Raw genomic sequence first — 16193 nt, 5'->3', positions numbered from 1 at the left:
CAAGCAGTGGCACTGGCTAGCCATCCCAAGCACATGCCCACAAAGTCTGGGCAGGTATATATTTGAGGTAGCTAGCCCATGCTACCACACTGCACTACTATTTTTAGCCCACTAGCTCAATGATCTCTAGTGCAAATATGTCTATTTAAATTGGGAATCACACCTCTGGCTCCAAGTGTAGACATACCTTAAGATTAACATGTTACTCTAATTCCCGTTCCTATTCAGATGGCCCCATGTTCAATTCATGCCTTTTTTCCTTTAAAAAGACTATATTAGTACTTCATTTCTATAGCAGCACAGTCAATAGAAGAAAAAAAGGGGGGAAATTCTGGTTCCCTCATTACACAGAGGATGGCACATTCTCTTAGAATTTAAACTGTATTGGTGAGCTACAAAAATACAATACACCAAATTTTTTCCACAGCTTCCCATTTGGCATCTGCTTTTTTATATCATTCAAAATCTAAAATTTTAATGGGCTTACTTTATAAACTTCCATTGATGGCTACAGAAAAGAATACAAAAAAGGCAAATAACCTCTTAAAATCTATGTTAAAAATCAAAACCACCCTACCCATTCACCACTTCTCCTGGGTTTTCCCCATATGAGATAATACATAATAAATAATGATGACATTTTAGCTTCCAGGAATTTGAGCTTAGATATAAAACACCAACAAAATATCTTAAACTCTCAAGACTGCACAAATCTTCAATATAAGATGGAAAATAAACAATTTTAGCATTGTGTGTATACAATTGGCCCACCTCAGTTTTCAACAAGGGATTTCCCCCATGCATTATGAGATCCAATTGAAATACTCCTCTGAAATACTGACAGACTCACACCCAAATCTCTGAAAAACCCTTGGAGCCACTCTGTGCCATTCCAGTCTTCTAGCTTGAGTTACAGCAGCCATTAGGCTGCTCTGATTTGCATAGACTGCCAACAGCAGCCTGGGATCACCACCAGGTCACAAGGTAGTCCTAGCCACTCTCTTTTATTTGGCCACACCACTGCACCAAGCAAGATCTCCTTATTTATTTTCATTTACATAATAACTAAAAAGATACCTATCCAGGGCTCTAGGCACGCTAACACAGTGTTTCTCAAATGCCGTCAGCAGGGGCTTTTATTGCGGCCACAGCCTCCTGGGCTGTGATTGGGGGGGCGGGGGGGGAGCAGTGGCCCCTCCCCCAGGGCCACCAGCAGGGGTTGGGCCCTGCCCCCCTGCGGAGACACAAACACTGGAGGTACAGACAGCTGGTGAATTCCCCACCTTTCCATGGGAGGGGGAAGGGGGGGCGCTTCGGCCACGGGTCTTTGGGCTCTGGGCCCAGGCTCACCATTCACGCCATTATCCCTGGGCCCTGCAGCCTCCCTGTCCACCTCCCCATCCAGGGCTTAATTTGTCCCAGGGCTTGTTGAGGCTGAGTAAGTCTTCTGTGAAAAGTGATATTAAACACACAAATATCACTTTTCACAGCAGCAGACTTACTAGTTAGCAATTTAAAAAAAAAAAAATCAAAAAAGCAAAAGAAACAACAAAAAACAGAAGAACGTGCAAAGCACCTTATTTGTGTTTCTATTCTGTTTAGGTCCAGTAAAGAATAGACACACTGTACATTACTTTATTACTGAGTCTAAAAAAACCCCTACGTAAATAAATTACAATGATTTGGACATGTATATGTGCATATTTGTTTGTTTCTCCTAAAGTTAATTAAGTATTTTAGGAAAAATTGTCAGCGCAGCCACCATCAAAAGTTGGTGGCTGCACTCTGAGGCCACCAAAAAATTTGTTGAGAACCCCTGCACTAACACACCATTAATTATACAGTTACATCTCAGCAGCATCAAATGATCAGTTCAGCCAGCCACCTACAGTAACTCCTTTCCATCACTTTATCATTGTGGAAAGCATATTCTGAGCCTTTACCCAAAACCCTTTCAAACAGATGTCTTTTTCAGCATGCCAGGTCACCAAATTCAGGCTATTTTTGAACAAGGCAGCAAACAAATTCCAGGATCTCAGAGCCCTCACAGAGAACAGCCTACCAGCTGCCCCTTCTCTTTTATAACAAGGGAGATTCAGCTCGAGCGCCTCTGCTGACCACAGCCGTGGCAGCTTGGCACAGAGAGAGAGGTGATCCCAGGCCAGTTAGAACTTTACAGATCTTAGCGAACATCTTAAACTCTACTCAGAGATCAACTGGCAGCCAGTGTCAAACCCAGAGTGCTGGGGTCATACGTTCCCTATGAGAAGCCCCATTCAGTAAGTGAGCCACCTCTATCTGCACCAGCTTCAGTTTCTGAATGGTTTTAAAGAATAGCTCCATGTACAGCACATTGGAACAGTCTAATCTTGAGGTGACAAAGATATGGATAATAGTGGCAATGCCCACATACAAAAAGAAAGGTCACTGCCTCCTCTCCGGATGCAGCTGGTACGAAGTTGACTGGGCTTTTGCTGTAATATGATGGTCAGAAAGTAGTAGGGGGTCTAAAAATCACTCCTAAATTCCAAACCCTAGTGACTAATGGCAGATGCACTCCCTCAGTCAAAGGGACTGATATTACTTCTACCATCTCCCACAGCTACTTCCCCCACTCCTCCCCTCTTATTTGGGTTGAGCCTCTGCCAGTTCACTCTCATGCATGTCCTAATCTCAGCTAGACATTGGCTGAGGAGCTGAACTGTATCAACTAAGTTGGGTATGATCAGGATGTTGAAAACACCACACCTCATGGCTCTTTACTAGTCCTCCCAACAGCCCCATATACAAATTGAACAAAAGAGTGACCAAATGGCACCCTGCAGCACCCCACACTTCAGATATTCAGGAAGAGGTGCAATCAGACAACTACCCACAGAGATCTCTTCTAAAGAGGCTGTTGTTGTTCCCCTGCTTTGTCAATTTTACATCTGCCTACTTCTTATTTTCAGTTTAACTCAATTTTCTACATATCTATTATTTTCTTTCTATTTTTAAGCCCCTCTTTACTATATAGAACAATACATTTAACCATTGACTACTGTATTGTATCGTGACTTCAATGGGACTATGCATGTGCTTAAAGTACAGTGCACATCTGCAGGAGCAGGGTCCTAGACTGCCTATAAACTGAAACATTTTTTAAAATATGATTCCCAACCACTCATAGCCCAATTCCTTGAGAATTTGGGCCTTTCTTCCAGTCTGAATAGAGGTGGGAACTCTTAAAACACCATATCACACAAAAATAAGGCACATACCTCCTCTATCTAATAAACCTCCGAGGCATGACAACTATTCAATTAGTTTATTTAAAGTTTGGTCCAAGTAGTTATCTTCTTTATTGGTTAATTATTTAATACTTTGCTGTAAAGTGGGGACAGTTAAAATCTCTGCAGATTCCACCACATGGTCCTCAAGATGCCCCAACTTCCTTGTTTGAGACACTGAGATGTTCTGAATTTAGAAGGAACACATACGTACATATGCTGTCATCCCAGGCAGCTCACTCACTGGCACGAAGATTAAAACTAAATTCTAAGCTCAAGACATTCTTATAGTTCAATTATCTAGTGAGGCTGGGTGTTGTGTTCTATAGCAAATTTCCCTACACTTCACATACATTTCCCAAGTTCCCTACTGTATCATTTGACATATGTCTCACTAATCAGAAATGCCATGCAGCATTTTTATTTCTCAGAAGAAGTTGGGGAAGACGGGAATCACAATGCCAAATACTAACAACAATATTATTCCACTGAATACCCTGTGACTCTAGTTTTATCTATTTCTCCCTTTCAGTAGTAAAATCTACTCCTGTGGGAATTCTGCACTACTGTGTGCGTGCATAATTAATGAGCCATACGTATTTTTAATTTTTTTGCGCAAAAAAAAGCTTCTGCTGAAATGTTGGTGCAGTTCTGCTGTTTGCCCACCAGAGGGCACTGTGGCAATAGAACAAAGCAACAGCTCCCAGCCAGCTAGGGAAGTGCCTGTCAAGCCAGTTCAGGAGAGAGAGGCTATAGAGAGACAGCCAGCATGGGGTGCTGGGGGGTCAGACAGGGGTTCATAAGGGCTAGTGTGGGAGGACAGACTGGGGCAAGGGCTGAATGGGAGTGGAGGGGCAGGGCCACATGGTGATGGGGGAGGGGGTGCAGAGCTACATAGGGACAGAGGCTGGCTGAGTGGGGGCACAGACACGTGGGGAAAAGGGGAGGGGGTACAGGGACATAGGGTGGCGAGCAGGTACAGATCCACACAGGGACAAGGGAAGGGGGTGCAGGGCCACATGGAGTTGAGGGGAGTGGGTGTCTGAGAGGGACATGTGGACCAGGGGTGCAAGGACACATGGGGGTGCAGGAACATATGGGGACAGGGGAAGATGTGCCTGACTGAATGAGAAAGGCTAGGGGTCAGCAGAATTCGCTCAGGAGTAACACACACTAATGCACTGAGAAGACCTGATATTCAAAGAGATATATTTGTTTCTACTCTTCCAGTGGACAGATGGAAGATATTCTCCCCTATATCATACAAAAAATTACCTAGTGTTCTGAAAGGTTTAAACTGCAGTTCCACTCAAAAAGTGACTTAAAGGGTTAATGTGGGGTTCCACATTTTTCAATGATTTCCATTCCAAGTTTGCTCAGCTTACAAATAAGAGATTCCCCCTCTCTCTCAAATGGCTAGCACAGCAAATTCAACCTGGCATCTGAAAGAGGAGCCGGGTTCGCTCTCTCTCTCATGTATCATCAATAATAAATATTTCAGTGGCTAGATTATGCCCTCATTTACACTAGTACAACCCCATTAGTCTTCAGTTGTAATGCAGAAGTCCAGGGTGGGTTTGCTGTTCAGGTAAGATTTAGATTTTTCAAGATGGTAGAGAAGGAATAAATGAAAAAAAATAATGAATATAGTATCCTATAATACCATTTTTAAATAATCATTTTTCAGAAAAGAACAATTAATACACACAGGTGGAGAAGGATCAGACAACAGGAATATTAATATTCAGAGGGTAGGCCTTGTATGCAGGAGACCTACTGCTGATGGGCCACAGATAGTCTTAATGCTCTTATCTATCAGACCAATAAAGAGAATGAAATTGTCAAACTCTCCCTCAGTTTCTCCATAAGACTAGCAGAATTTGTTTTAGTGGAGACCAACGGTACAAATCTTGGGTTAGTAAAGTGAACTGTGATGGGTCAAGAGAAATAAACATGGGACTGTCTAAGAATGTTAGAGCAAAGGTGAACATGTTTTTGGGGAACAGGTTTATAGAAATGAATGAAGGCAATAAAGAGATCCAATTCAAACAATGTGAAACTCCACTCTCCTCGGAAGCGGATTATAGCTATTGGAGTTTACCTGTTACAATACTGCTAGAAAAGGTTACATTCAGTAAAAGCATTTGATTCATTCACTTACGTAGCTATGTATTTCTTTAACTTTAGAGAGATTTCAAGAATACAATCTTATCTGTGCCAAGGTCTGACTGACATCACAAGGGTTCACGAACAATAGTTGACCCAAGTAGCACTATGATCACTAGAACTGTGGGTGGCAGCAAGAGGATGGCAAGCTTTTCCATATCTCCTCTAAAAAATTATCAGGTGCTGAGCACTTCCTCTCAGTGAACAGCTTCAGAATCTCATGCTTTTGAGATCATATAGCACCTTTCCTTCTCTCTATTCCAAGAACTTCCACCTTTCCCTTAAGAACCAACAGGATACTAAACGAACATTCTACCATCTCACAGAAAAGTAACCAGTTGAGGTGGAATCAAAGAGTTAAAACTCAAGTTTATCTCAAACCTGTCTTTGCAAAGACCACTTTAAAGATTATAAGATCTTAAAGTTCCATTAAAGTAACACAATCAACAAAAATAACTTTTTTTCAATTCAAAAGGAAAGCAATTACTATGTGCTGCAGTGGGCTTTTTTGGTTTTTGGGGTATTTTTTAAGATTTGATGATGGAATGCTGAAAATGTTCCACCCTCACTGATTTTAACTGTAATTAAAAATACTAGTAATTGTTTAAGCCTGAAAATAGTTTTCCTTCTGCTCCACTTCAACCCACAAAGTTCTCAAATAGTAGAGATTTTCCATTGACCGATTGCACGCTGGCTTTCCTTGGCTATTTGCAGTAGGCTTCAGCAGTGCTGTTTCTGAAGATCTTGTGTGGTTTTTTGTGACTTCCAAAACAATAACATTCAGCTCTACACTAGTGAACTCCAGCTAATCATCAAAAACTGGGGATGAGAATACACGTAGGGCAGAAAAGTTTCAGCAGCCACAGATGAAAAATGCTGTGCGCAGGCACTAATAGAGCAGACATCTTGGAGAATCCACTGAAGATGCTGATGTCCTTGTTCACTCAATCTTCAGTCTGCAATATCCCTGGCAAGTCCATCGCTGCAAAATAAGAAAGGCAGGAAGCCTAACAGTAAATTCTTGCAATGTAATCTCCCCTGGTTACCATTCCTGAGTCCATGCCTGCGCTTTGAACTCAATTGTTTCAATTTCCTACTTAGTTTCTTGAGCTCTTTCCCCAAATGGGCAGGTAGAATCTGATTTTCTCAGGTTTATCTCTGCACCTCCATGGGCAGTATACTGATGAGCACCAGTGATGGTGTTCAGGAAATCAAACACACCTACATAGGATGGTAGCTTAAGCCTTTCAAGGTCGAGGATGGCATTCTTGATGTATTCCAGGAACTTCCATGCCTGAAAAACATGTGAATAAGGACAATTATTGAGACACAGTAGTTTCTAGAGAGCTGACAGAGATTCAGCAAGGAGAATTCTGCAATATGCTACAGAATGAGGACACAAAAATACAAGACAACACAATTGCTGTACAAAGTACAGGTTAGTTGGTGGACAGGGCAACTCAGCAAGGCAGACGAATAGCTCACATTTTCCTTCACTTTTACAACTTGTGAGGAGGGTTCCTGGACCTGATTAAACCCACCCAACAAGCACAGACTTGAATGAGGCAATTTTAATCTGTATACAACTAAAACTGCAACAATGTTCTGGTCTCAAAATAGATCAACATCAAGAAATTAGCTAAAGCAATGAGACTACATGAGGAAATATACATTGTAACTGTACTAAGGCCAATATCCAGGTCTTACCCTCAGACTTCCATTCCCTGTGTTCATGATACATTTTCTCCTCTTCCAGCACTCCAAGATTTCCTGGACTGGGTTTCCAACAATGGCCCTGATTTTGTTCTATTCTCTCAGCTATATTTTCATTTTACTTTGCTTTCTTTTGACTTTTTTGTCCCATCTCAAAGTCATCACAACATCTCCAATGCTCTTGAAAGAAGAGGAAATCTAGGAAGAGAAATGGTGAAACTTAGTTGTTAATAAATGGTGGAACATTTGTAGTATTCCATCATGCTCCAGAAGCAAGCATGTGGAACACAACACAGAGAATAGTGGTTCAAATTACAGTACCTCCTATCTTGAGAACTTTTACTTCAAATCACTGCCTGTCATCTCTGGGACATTTCTGGTGAAGTATTACTTTGGCACCTTCCTCAACATCACCCTTCCGATGTCTTGTTTCCATAAATTTCATGATTATGCTGTCTTTGCTAAGGAACTGAAGAGCCTTCATGTCTCATCGGATGATCTGTCACTGCTCCATCTTGACATGCTGCAGTTAGTTCACGGTGTAATACCAGCTGGTACTGCCAAGAAACTGACTTTGTCCCCCACCTGTGAGTCAAGCAGCCTTTTAACACTGTTGGAACGATTGGGAGTAGCAAGGCTTGACCACTAATTGGTGGCTCTTGGCTCACAAGCTGTTTAAAAGATTACTTAAATAGAGCTGTATACCAAATTTCATGAAAAGATGAGGAATTTTATCAGTTGTAACTTGGTCAAGATTAGTTGAAAGTTTAGCATTATTCTCTAGGAGATGCTACACAGAGGAACACACTACTTGCTGGGATGGGCATCCAAAATTTCTTGTTCCAGTCCTTTGAGATATTTGAAACTGGACCTTTGTGCAATGGATAAGAGATCTCCAAGGAAATGCATATGGTGAATACAGAGAAATGGTACTATATCAAGGCAGTTTGCATCTAGTTTTGTCCTTTTTCTTTATCTTGAAGTGATATTCAAAAAGAGAAGTGATTTCAAAGAGGATTGTGAGCTTCACCTAAGATCAATGAACACACGGAGAAAGTTTGAGGTGGGCATAACCCCCAGAAATGTGAACTGAATTGATCAAAAGAACAGCTGGCGCTACAGAAAGACACAGTGACGTTGAATGTAATAAAATAAAGCACACGTACTGAAATTAAATGTATGAAAAGGTATGATGTACAATATAATAATGTAAAAACTGTAACAGAATGAACATTCTTTTAATACGCATTGCCCTTTGTTTCAGGAGGTCAGTAAGTACTAACAGTTGCAACAAACAAAGCCCTACAATGGCTTGAAAGCAACATGAAGTTCAATGACATGATCTTCACGAATGAGACAACAGCCAAAATCACTACCATCATCTGATTTAACACATCCTCTTCACTCCTCAGACATCAGCATGTGAAGCCACTGCCATGTTTAGAGAGCCACATCTGGATGCAATTTTAAGCGCGAGAAAGGCCAAGCAGCTATTTTTGAAAGTATTATATGAACTTCTTGATGCCATATAAGCCCTATTAAGAGTTGGAACCTGTGCACTTAACTCATCCTCTACTATATTGAGGTATCACTAATCAGCACTACTTTTTAAAACAGCAAAATAAGGAATGTAGGGTGCCATAAAAAACTTTCAGCAGTCACAGATTTTTCCAAGGTGAGGAAAAATATTCTCTCTCTCAATCGTAAAAGGTCATGGAGCAATATTTCTGCATAAGAGTTATACAAACAAATCCAATTACATGTTCTACAGGGTTTTTGCAGACAATTACCCAAAAGCATAACGCAGTCAGAGAATTCACTGAATCACAGGGAATTAATTGAGGGACACCAACTGAATCTTTGACACACAAAAGAAAAGCCTGTGAAGAAAAAGGAATTTCTAGTGTGATCAAGTATTTTTAGAGAAAAACCCTTCCTGCAAGGACATGCAATACACAGATCATCTTCAGAAAGTTCCCACGATGGTTGAAAGGCCAGGAGCAGCCAACAGAACATAGCCAGACATATGCTAATCTTCTTTATAGGTACTGACACTAATTTCCTGGGTTCTGGGCCCCCTAAAAATCCACCTCTTATATTAAGAGTAAAAAGAAATTTCCTAAATCATAGCTTTCTCCCATTTATATATGGGTTTGTTAAATTTCCTTCTTGCTTTTCTCAACAGTGAGGTAGATTAGACTTTTTTCTGGTTTTGTCTTCTAGTTGTTAAAGCAATAAATATAAATTCAAAATCTATTACATAGAAGAAAAGCTGCACATAATGTGACTAATTCAATAGCAAATTCCATGTTACCTAGCAGAGCTTCCCATCACTGCAGTCCCATAACTGTATAGTAGGGGAGGCTATAATTCTGCTAAATGTTTCTTAAGTTAAAAAAACATTTAAGGCCAGAAGGGACCATTAAATCACCTAGACTGACCTCCCAACATAGGCCAAAGAATTTATGAGGTTTAAATTGAAGTTCTTCAACTTTGCTCTTAGTCACACCTCTGGCTAATGGGCCACTTTGTGGTGCCTTGCTGCAGAACAGTGTTATAGCAATGTTAGCTAACTCACTCTCGCATCCCCCACCCCTCCCCTAAATTTCACTAACATTCTGAGGGCAAGGCTATAGAGAGGACCCTTCCCACCTCAGTTCCTTCCACTGCAAAGCCAGATACACCGAACAAAGACCCGGACAGAGGAAGGCAGGTGGAAAGTGTATGTATGCAGAGCCATCTTGAAGAACCGCAGTTACAAGAAAGGTTTCAGAGTAGCAGCCGTGTTAGTCTGTATTCTCAAAAAGAAAAGGAGTACTTGTGGCACCTTAGAGACTAACAAATTTATTTGAGCATAAGCTTTCGTGAGCTACAGCTCACTTCAGTATCTTACAAGAAAAATACCTTCACTTCTTCGAATGGCTCTGCATAGTTCCACTTACAGGACAGCCTGCTAAGCAGTGCTGAAAACTGACCTGAAGGCAGGAACAGAGTCCTAATTGAATAGGGGATGCAGCACCACTTTACCAAAACCAGCATCTGTCTGAGAGGCCAGGTCCAAAACACTGTGCTTTAGTGAAAATGTGCACTGAAGTCCAAGTTGCAGCTCTGCAAATTTCAGCAATTGGTACATGCCGAAGACAAGCAAAGGAAGTAGCCACAAGCTCAACTGGAATATGGTTGAACCAAAGCACGTACACGAACTTTTGCTAGCATGTAACATTCAGCAATATATTGTTTAATCCATCAAAATGCAGTCTGGGAAGAAACCATATAATCCACTCAATTTTTAGTGAGAAACACAAACAGTGTCGACAATTTACAAAAGTTCCCAAGTTCTATCTAAATAATAAACAGGTGTCCTTCTGCCATCCAGACCGTGTAGACCAGATTCCCCCTTATTAAAGTGAGGGAAGAAAACTGGCAAATTCACTGTCTGCTTCATGTGAAAATCAGTCACCGCCATAGGTAAGAACCTGGGATCAGAACCTGAGAACTACCTTGTCTTTACAAAAAGAAGTGAAAGACGGATCAACCACAAAAACATTCCATTCATTCACTCTCCTGATTGACATAATGCTGAAAATGAAATCCATCTTGATGAACGGTAAAACACTCAGCCAGTTCAACAAGCAATTTTACCCACCTGGTGAACACCAAATTGAGATCCAGGAAGGGACAGGATCTCTAAAAGGGGAATACACATTTGATAAACATTTGACTGAACAATGAACAAAACAGCGATCTTCCATCAGTTAAAGTATAATATACTGAGAGAGCTGCCAAATGAACTTTTAATGATGAGTTGGATAATATACTTAAAGTCTCAAGAGTTAAGTATCCCAGAGCACAAGGAATGGAAGCAGATACAGGAAAATCAGGTTTTCCCTTCATCCATGCTTGAAATCTGGTCCGCTTGAAATGGTAACAGCTTCTAGTGGACTGTTTTCTGGAGATAATTAGTACATCCTGCACAGGGGAAGAACATGACTACTCAAGACCAGACAAACCTAACGTCCTATCACCCACTCCATCAAGTGAAGAGACTTTGGGTCCAGATTTTGCCCTCCTGCTGAGACAAGAAGTCTGGAGACAGAGGAAGATGCATAAAGATTCTGCCAGATAGTTGGAGAAGACCGGTAAACTGCTGTTTACATGGCCAATCCGGGACAATGAGAATCATCTTGTCCTGGTGTAGCTCCTGGATGAATGGAAAGGGGGAAAAGGCATACATCCAGCCCTTTCCCCAGTGTAGAAGGAAAGTATCTGATAGAGACAGACAGTCCCTCCCAACACTGGAACAGAAGAGAACAATTTTTGTTGGACCTTGCTGCAAACAAGTCCACGTCTGGTCAACCCAGCTGGAGACTATGGTCTGAATCAATTAAACCTTTATGGACCATTCGTGCATCTGAGAGCAGTCTCTGCTGAGACAGTCTCCAACTACATTGTTTTCCCTGTCAGATGCAGGGCCACAGGATCATCATCATGAAGGATACACCAATTCCACAGATTGATAGCCTGTGCACACAGGAAAGTGGAGTGATCACCCCCTACCCCTGATTGTTGATGTAATAGACAATATATTGACAGTGTGTCACCACTTGCACCACTCTCCCTTGTAGGAGAGGAAGAAATGATTCGAGAGCTAACCAAACTGCTCTCATTCCAACACACTGATATGCAGGGCTGTCTCCTGCTAAGACCACTGCCTTTGAACTGTCAACTGATTCAGAAGGGCTCCCCAGCCCTTGCTTGATGCATCTGACATCACCATTGGCGATAGGTCTGGGGGACTGAACTGCACATACCTCTAAACAAATTCGTTCTGACTGACCACCGTTTTAGGGAGACTACGATGATCTGAGGTATGGTGATCAACGTATGGAGGCTGTCCTGACTTGGTGTGTAGACCAGAGATATCCAGTGCTGCATATTTCTCATTCTTAGTCAAGCAAATGGAGTCATGTTAAGTAGTGGCTGCCATAAGATCCAAAAAGGGTTTTACTGTGAGCAGCAACAATGTTGAATATTAAATAGAAACTGGCTCATTTTGAGAAATTTGTCCTCTGATAGAGATGTTCTCCCTTTCACAGAGTACAGTATGGAGCCTATAAAGGGAATCCTCTGAGTAGGACACAGAATTGACTTTGGGCAGTTCAGAAGGTGCTAGAGATCTGGCTGTAAAAACAATATGGCTTAACAATTCCTCAAAGACAGCAGGCATTAGTAACCAATCATCCAAATAAAGGTAAACAAAAATACTCTGATTTCTCAAATGAGAGGCTTCCACAAAGAGGCATTTTGTGAAAACTCTGGGCACAATGGAGAGGCCAGATGGAAGCATCTTGTACCGGAAATGCCATCTGGCCACTAAAAACAGAGGTACTTGTGATGGATGTGATGAATCAATATATGAAAAATGCATCACTTAAATAGAGAGTCACGAACTAATCCATGAGCAACAACTAAGGGATTATGGAGGTCAAAGTTAACATGTGGAAATGGAACTTCCAAATGTACTTGTTCAATTCCGATAAGTCTAGAATCAGACGAAGTCCCCTGTCGTCCTCCTGCACCAGAAAGTAATGAGAATAAAAGCTATGATTCTTGGGTATTCAAGGATCCTCACAACCACTCCTATTAGAAGCAATTTTTCTACTTCTGCAAGAAGAATACCATCATGAGAGGGATTGCTGGAGAGAGAAGGATAGACGAGATTGTGTGGGAGATAATCTTTCAAATTGTATGGCATAGCCCCTTTCTACAATCTCTAGAACCCACTGATCTGACATAATTAGTCTTCATGTGTTGATAAAGTGAGCTAGCCCCTCTGCAAAGAAGGGCAGGTTGGAGCTCATTGAGAGCTGGGAATGAGCCAATTACCTTATCAAAACTGAGGCTTGTTTTCCATGGCTAAGATGCTGCTGAGGATGCGGGTTCTTTAGACTTAGACCTCAGTCTGAAAAGCCTCTTACTATGACGACTCTGGAAGGATGCAGGCTGCTGGTATTGTTGAAGTCTCTAACCTGATTAAAAGTAAGACCAAGACTGGGAGGTAGGGCTGTCTCTGATACCAGAAAAATAGAGGGTCTCCTAGCAGAGGAAATCAAACCCAAACAGTGGCTATCCATTTCACTTCCTTTAACATTTCCAGTAACTTGTCTGTCTTCACATTGAAAAGACCCTCCCCTTCAAAGGAAAGGTCCTTCAACTTAATTTTCGTGTCTAGAGCTAGGTAGGAAGAACAAACCAGGCATGCCTCCTGATGCTCAGAGCAGATACCAACGTTCTGACAGCAGAGTCCGAAGTCTCAAAAAAGGCCCTAAGGGAACACTTGACTACGTTTTGGCCTTCCATTAATATGGGATTCACCAATCTCCTTTGGTCAAGTAAATCCTGTAAAAATAATGTCATCTTTTCCCATAAATGGAATTTCCCATAAATGGTAGCAGGCCATAACTGCCTGATAATTTGCCATACAACACTGAGGGACAATGAAGAGAACACCTTTCTCTCCAACGAATCAGGCCTCTTCTCATTTTTATCAGTTAGGATGGAGTATGATTGTTCAGATATTTCCCTGATACTGGCAGTAGCCTCCACAATTGAATGAGGAATAGGGTGGATATGAAAGAAGGAAAACCCTCAGAGGGCATCTGATGCAACTTGTCATCTTTCTCAGAAGAGGCAGACATCACTCACACAAATTTAGCTGTCTGTAGCAAAATTATCCAAAAGTAGTTAGGATATTCTACTGTACGTAGCACCAAGGATATCGAACACCATGTGAAAAGTATTTTCACAGGCACTGAAAGAAGATTAAAAGTGGACACCATACTGTTGACTAATATACACTAGGCTAGCAGATTTAGATATAGATATATATTACATCAGATAAACACATTATCCACACCACACATCAGTATGGATTAAGCACATAATAGTAACATAATAGCAGTAATATAGCTTAAATTGGCCTATGCTTTTTATATAACCCTGCCCACTTATGCTAAGTATCCCCTTGCATTCACTGAAGAAAGTTTTGGCTTAAGTCAAGACCAGCAAGACAGATGAGTGCTTTATCATAACAGGAAGGGAGTTACTCTCTGAGGCCAGTACTGAAGTGTCCCAAAGAAAGAGGCCATGACATAATTGTTCGACCCTAGTACAGACCTCAGAGATGCTGTCATGCCCTTTGGTACCTGGAATGTCTCTCTTTGTTTTGAACACATGCATCATGGTACCTGAAAAACAAGGTAGAAAGCTGATTGGTTAAATCTAGTTTCAGATGATATACATACCACCGTTTAGTGGTAAACAGATAGGGGATAAAAGATGGTATTAGGGATGTAATTTTGGGAGCACAACTTCTGTGTAAGGTGAATGTAACAATGCTGCACGAGATGGCTTCCCAGAGACTGGTATCATACAGAACCTTTTTCCAGTATTATTATTGGATTATAGCAATAAATCTGACTGACATGGATTTTTTGGTCCCTTGAATATATTAAACCAAAGCGTGGTCAAGTAATTGACTATACAATATATCAACAATATGATCCACCAAACAGTGGAACTTAGTAGCGTCCACAGAAGGAGAGTAGGCTGGAGACAGCCCCACTTATTCATCCACTGATAAACTGGATTCATAGTCCATTTCCAAACAGCTCCTCTTTTTGAGCAGGAGGTAACTTCTTCCTCAGATAGCATTTCAGGCACAGTTATCTGTATCGCTGACAGATCCATAGGAGTTGTATCTGTGGGATCGCTGGATTGTTTTCTGTATAAAGGATCTGGCATTACCTCTCCAGCCACACAGAGGATAACTGAAAAATTCCTAAGGTGGCCTCCAGTAAGGCCACAGGCTCCAGGATTGCCAGTCTCCCCAGTAACTGTAGTTTAAGAACATGCCTATAGGAGGCAGAGCATAGGCTGGTACGAACAGAACAACAGGTCTCTGCATTCTTCCTCTATCTTTCTCCTAGTAAGAATCTGAGTCTGGATGAGACAGAATGCACCAGGAACAACAACAACAAGGAGTCCTTGTGGCACCTTAAAGACTAACAAATTTATTTGGGCATAAGCTTTCATGGGACATAACCCACTTCATCAGATACATGGAGTGGAAAATACAGTAGCAGGTATAAATATACAGCACATGAAAAGACAGGAGTTGCCTTACCAAGTCGGGGGTCAGTGCTAACGAGGCCAATTCAATTAGGGTAGACGTGGTCCATTCCCAACAGTTGACAAAAAGGTGCAAGTATCAGAGGGAAAATTATTTTTTGTAGTGACCCAGCCACTCCCAGTCTTTATTCAAGCCTAATCTGATGGTGTCAAGTTTGTAAATTAATTCCAGTTCTACAGTTTCTCGTTGAAGTCTGCTTTTGTTGAAGAATGGCGACTTTTAAGCCTGTTATTGAGTGTCCAGGGAGATTGAAGTGCTCTCCTACTGGTTTTTGAATGTTACAATTCTTGATGTCTGATCTGTGTCCATTTATTTTACTGATACAGACAAACACAACTACCCTTCTGAAACCTGTCACCAGGAATAATAGTGGATCCAGAGGTAAGTACGGAGATCCAGCTCTTTGAGGGGACCCTGTAGGGGTCCTAGAAGGAAGGATGGACGGGGCAGTCCGGTGAAAAACCAGAGGCTTCTGGCCTCTTCTAAACAGGATGAAAAAGATGGTCTTGGAACCGTGGAAATATGCCTCCTTGAAACCCTGTGGTTCACACCTGGATCTGATGAATGAACCGAAGCTGCAAGGTGAACCTGGGCAGCCACAGTGACAGAGCTTTCAGGAACAGAGGATGTTGCCAGGACCACCAACAGCTCCAAAGAGGTAGACAACATTGGATCCAATGTTATACACGAATCATTTCTTGTTACTGGAGATAGGGGTGGAAAGGATCTCCACTTCAGAAATGTACCAGCCTTGTCAGAATCAGACATATCCAACAGTTCTGATGCATGGGAACCAGCAGCACTAACAGCAGCTGTTTTGTCTCTATCTTTGCCTCTTTCTTTAGAGCTGCAAC

General features: G+C 41.6%; 1 protein-coding gene across 10 annotated transcripts in view; it reads right to left on the bottom strand.

Annotated features, from left to right (window-relative positions):
• The window catches only part of ARMC8 (armadillo repeat containing 8), a 179686-nt gene that overhangs the window by 128833 nt on the left and 34660 nt on the right, over positions 1-16193 (bottom strand). Inside the window, exons 3-4 of one of the 10 annotated variants that reach the window (XM_074964093.1) lie at positions 7143-7346; positions 5431-6729 (exon numbers count right to left, since the gene is read on the bottom strand). The exons of 5 other annotated variants lie outside the window; for them this stretch is intronic. Coding sequence is in view for 2 of the 5 variants with exons in the window: in XM_074964089.1 (XP_074820190.1) it covers positions 6661-6701 (41 nt within the window). In the remaining 3 variants the exon portion in view is untranslated. Of the gene's footprint in view, positions 1-5430; positions 6730-7142; positions 7347-16193 lie in introns of those variants that run through there. 4 more of the 10 variants (XM_074964091.1, XM_074964094.1, XM_074964089.1 and 1 more) reach the window with 4 other exon arrangements.

The sequence above is a fragment of the Natator depressus genome, chromosome 9, assembly GCF_965152275.1.
Source record: "Natator depressus isolate rNatDep1 chromosome 9, rNatDep2.hap1, whole genome shotgun sequence".
NCBI classification, from domain to species: Eukaryota; Metazoa; Chordata; order Testudines; family Cheloniidae; genus Natator; species Natator depressus.
Note: the sequence above shows the minus strand (reverse complement) of the source record. Positions and strands in the feature narration are given on the sequence as shown.